A 4,156-nucleotide genomic window follows, 5' to 3' on the forward strand; every position below is an offset into this window, starting at 1 on the left:
TTCTCATCATAAGCAATGACTTTAATGCAATACTTGCCCTATGAATCAGAATAATTATTTTAAATAATGCATTATTACTGACTGGCCAGAGGAGTAGTTGTGATGGAATTGTGCTATTGTATAATCCATGATATATTCCAGGTTTCAATGGGCAGTACACACCAGACTCACCAGTAGCAGTCAGAGAAGATATAATATCACAAAGATTATACTTGGCGTCTTCAATAGCAAGATTTATGATATTTTTGACTTGATGTGTCATTGTTTGATGGAGTGTACCCCATTTCAATTCTTTCTCTAAAGGACAAATACACATGTATTAATTGAGCAATTGATTATCTTCATTACTTAATTTTATGATTCCTCTGATAATGTAGTTTTGTCCTGGCTTAACTGTTTTTCCAAATGTATTTGATGTTACATTTGTTATTTCACCAAAATCATGAGAAGTAGCTTACGTATTATGTGCCAGAGAAAATACATCACAATAATGTAGTGTATTACTGAACTTACAACAATCCATGTATCCTTTATCAGCAGGATTTTAGTTAATGGTATAATTCAAGCAAGCATATACATGTATATTATTATCCATTAGTACATTAGTCAGTATCTTACCATTGTAGTAACTTTTAGAAGATCCAGTTAATGTACATACTAGCACAACTGATAAGATCGTCCATAGGGCATTCATCTTCTGATATGTTGCTCTCAATGATGTATGGTCTTAAAGTGTTTGCTGTTATCCTTTCACTTGAGTTATATTGTTCACATTGTAGTGTAATGTTTACACATGCTTCACCTTCTGCTGCCTTTTTAGTTAAACTAACATTAAGTTTTAGTGCCATTGTTTATGCCTTCAGTAAAGTATGTATAAACTAGAACTATCGCTGTTGAATACTGCTATGGCTAATTCAAACTTTTGATGACTTGCGTTAGGACCAATCAGGCAAAAGTGCTGAGTTTAGTAGATATTTCGTTTTTTTGCCACATTTAATTTTCACCAAGGTCATTATAACCATCACTTTTAATTACTTTTTTCAAATAAAGGCAGGACCAGACTAGTGAAGCTGAGGTTGTTCTCGAGCTAAAAGTGGAGAGAGAAAGGAGCAGACTTAACTTGGAGGAGCTAACAAACCTATTGGATGGAGGAGCAGTGTTTACTAACAAAAGAAGAGAAATGGGTATGATATTTGGAGTAATGAAATAGGCTCAGTATCTATTTTATGCTCAGTTTTAAATAGTTAAAATGGTAGTGGAGGATCCAGTATTTAAGAGAGACAACAAGTATTTTCTGTCTTCTGAGGAATCTTTTGACTCTGCAATCAGGAAAAATGTTCATTACATTGAATTATTAAAGTCAGGAATGCTAAATAAAAGTAACGGCAAAGCCTATTTTGAAAGGTATTTGGGGTATAATGCTACTAGATTGCATTATGATAATTTTAATCATTTTAGTGCAATAGATGATGACTTCCCACAGCTGTTCATGAGTTAATGTTTGTACCAACAATTGAAGTAAGCAACATGCATGAAGAAAAAAGTTCGCTAATTAAATATTGATCAATGTATAATAATAATAATAATAAAGAGAGAGAGAGAAGAGGAGAAAGATAATGATAATAATAAAACACAATAACAGTATAATTAAATTATGTTACTAGAATACTATAAATTATTTTAAATTTATATTTTCATGTGCTGGTAGCAGTGTATAGTAAATACATTCTTAACATAATAGGGTCAAGGCAATGAAGAACAAAAAGAGAAATGGTTAAAAATATCTCGTAATTTTGATATCATTGGATGTTATGCTCAAACTGAACTTGGACATGGTACAATCAATAATAATTGTTTTGTTTTTTAATTTGTTATTTCAGGAACCTTTATTAGAGGTCTTGAAACTACAGCAACTTATGACCCCTCAACTAAGGATATTGTTATGAATTCCCCAACACTAAATTCAATGAAATGGTGGCCTGGATCAGGTATAAGCATCTCGTTAAATTTTACATGATGGATAGATGCATTTTAGTTGGTCACACTGCCACACATGCTATTGTTGATGCAAGATTAATAACTAAAGGAAAAGACGAAGGAATTCATTTATTTATTGTGCAAATAGAAGCCTTGAGGACCACAAGCCATTACCAGGTATTAAATTTAACTACAGCATTTTCATCATTTTTTTTTAATTATTAAAGGAATAAAGGTGGGTGACATTGGACCAAAGCTTGCATAATTTGGTATGGACAATGGTTTCCTAGTTAAGGAAACCATTGAACTATCATTGATTTATGTAAATGGCTTTTACTTGTAATTTTAGATTCTGATATATTAAAAGCAAAATTGATTTGATTCAGTATAATCCTAGCTAATTATAATAATGTTATCATAAAATGTTCCAATTTTTAATTAGCTACATGTATGTTATTTTTCAATGTTAACTTCTATCATTCCACAATATATTTCATCACTATTCTCATTGTAAGCAATAGCTTTAAAGTGAAACTTGCCCTTTAAAGAGAATGTTTAATGATTGTAATTATACAAAGTATTTTGTTTACTTACAGCTAGGCCAGTCAAGTGATGGTATTATATCTTCAAATTTTCCTTGATATATTCCAGGTTTCAATGGACAGTATTTATTAGTCAATGAGACAATCATGTCACAAAGATTATACTTAGCATCCACAAAAGCAAGATTTAAGTAATTTTTAAATTGATGTGTTATAATTATATGTAATATACCCCATTGCAACTTCTTTTCTGAAAGACAAAAATAACATTACTTTTATATACACGCATCTGGATTACTGAAATTTATGTCTCCTTGGATATTATAGCTTTGTCCTGGTTTAATTGTTTTTCCAGTTATATTTGATGATACATTACTTATTGTAGTAAAATCTCGAGAAGTAGCTTATGTGTGTGCATGTGTGTGTGTGTGTGTGTGTGTGAGTAGATAATAAATCAATAGTGTATTAATGAACTTACAACAATCTGTATATAATCCTTTGTTATCAGTAGCTTCTTGTTGTTGATAGTACAGGTATATGTAATTCAAACAGGCATATATTATTATCCATTAGTATAGTAGTCAGTATCTTACCATTGTAGTGATTGTTAGTAGATCCAGTTAATGTAGATACAGTGGCGGATCTAGAGGGGGTTCTTTGGGTTCGTTTGAACCCCCCTTTTGGCTCACTTTGAAAGATTTGATTAGTTCTCAGAGTCACTTCTCAGTCCTAAGCTGTAGGCTAACTGTAGAATGCTAGATTTAAATTTTTCATAGCAATAATTGTGTAATTAGAGCTAGTTAGATACGTGGAAAAGGGCATGTTTCTGCGTGGAAAAAGGGGCGTGGTCTAAATTTTGGCGCACTTCGCGCGCCCTGTATTTTTCTTCTCCTCTGACTGAACTCCCCTTTTCATTCTATTGCATCCGCCCCTGAGATACTAGCACAACTGATAGGATCATCAATAGGGCATTCATCTTCTTTCTTGTTTTTGCCTATTATAATATCAGTGGCACATGCTTTGCCTTCTGTCTTCAGTTAAAATAACATTAACTTTGATTATATGGGGTTGTCACTGATTAGTGGTTGTGATTATGGTATAGTCAATACTTGTGTATATGTGCTTTAGTCCACAGTGTACTGTTGTACTGTATAACTAGTGGATAATGAATAATAATAAAGCTTTTATAATGTTATTTTTTAATATTTAGTAGCGAAGTATGAAATATTTCATCATTATTCTCACCTGATTATAATGGCTTTATTTTTATACTATCTTTACAATAGTATATTTTATGTTGATTGTTTAATTTATGTTTTAGTCTTTAGTTAATTAAACTGTATGTATTTACTGATTAATATGTAAGGACTGGTTATTTTGCAATTAACTTTCATTTTGATGTGTCTCATTGATTAATACTTAATTTATTAAACTGCACTATTGTGATGCTTCCATGTGTCTGTGTTCATGTTTAATCTATTATAAGGTCTTTATTTTACACATCAGTTGCTCTGCCTTTTCATTATAAGCTATAAATTTGGCATAATACTGACCCTATGAAATGTAATAGTAATATTAAGACTATAATTGTCTGTTACTTACAGGCCAAAAGAGCTTTGATATTGGACTACTAAATT

The 4,156-nt window shown here is 31.4% G+C and overlaps 1 protein-coding gene across 2 annotated transcripts; it reads left to right on the plus strand.

Annotated features, from left to right (window-relative positions):
- The first annotated feature begins 891 nt into the window (after positions 1-891).
- LOC109590636 (peroxisomal acyl-coenzyme A oxidase 1-like) lies at positions 892-2,256 on the plus strand. 2 transcript variants are annotated; one of them, XM_020006536.1, is made up of 7 exons: positions 892-1,184; positions 1,235-1,404; positions 1,459-1,518; positions 1,742-1,835; positions 1,881-1,988; positions 2,036-2,154; positions 2,205-2,256. In XM_020006536.1, the coding sequence occupies exons 3-7, from the start codon at positions 1,498-1,500 to the stop codon at positions 2,208-2,210; spliced, it is 348 nt and encodes a 115-aa protein (XP_019862095.1). In that variant the 5' UTR covers positions 892-1,184; positions 1,235-1,404; positions 1,459-1,497; the 3' UTR covers positions 2,211-2,256. The 2 variants fall into 2 exon arrangements, with proteins under 2 accessions (XP_019862095.1, XP_019862094.1); XM_020006535.1 differs by having other exon boundaries at positions 1,245-1,404.
- The last annotated feature ends 1,900 nt before the right edge of the window (positions 2,257-4,156 follow it).

The sequence above is a fragment of the Amphimedon queenslandica genome, unplaced genomic scaffold, assembly GCF_000090795.2.
Source record: "Amphimedon queenslandica unplaced genomic scaffold, v1.1 AMPQUscaffold_9731_Cont18098, whole genome shotgun sequence".
NCBI classification, from domain to species: Eukaryota; Metazoa; Porifera; class Demospongiae; order Haplosclerida; family Niphatidae; genus Amphimedon; species Amphimedon queenslandica.

Excerpts from the sequence above, each read along its gene's own strand:
- LOC109590636 (XM_020006536.1), top strand. The coding sequence starts at position 1,498 with ATGTTTGTACCAACAATTGAA. Across the intron at positions 1,519-1,741 it reads TGTTTGTACCAACAATTGAA|GGTCAAGGCAATGAAGAACA; the intron begins GTAAGCAACATG and ends TTAACATAATAG. Across the intron at positions 1,836-1,880 it reads TCAAACTGAACTTGGACATG|GAACCTTTATTAGAGGTCTT; the intron begins GTACAATCAATA and ends TTGTTATTTCAG.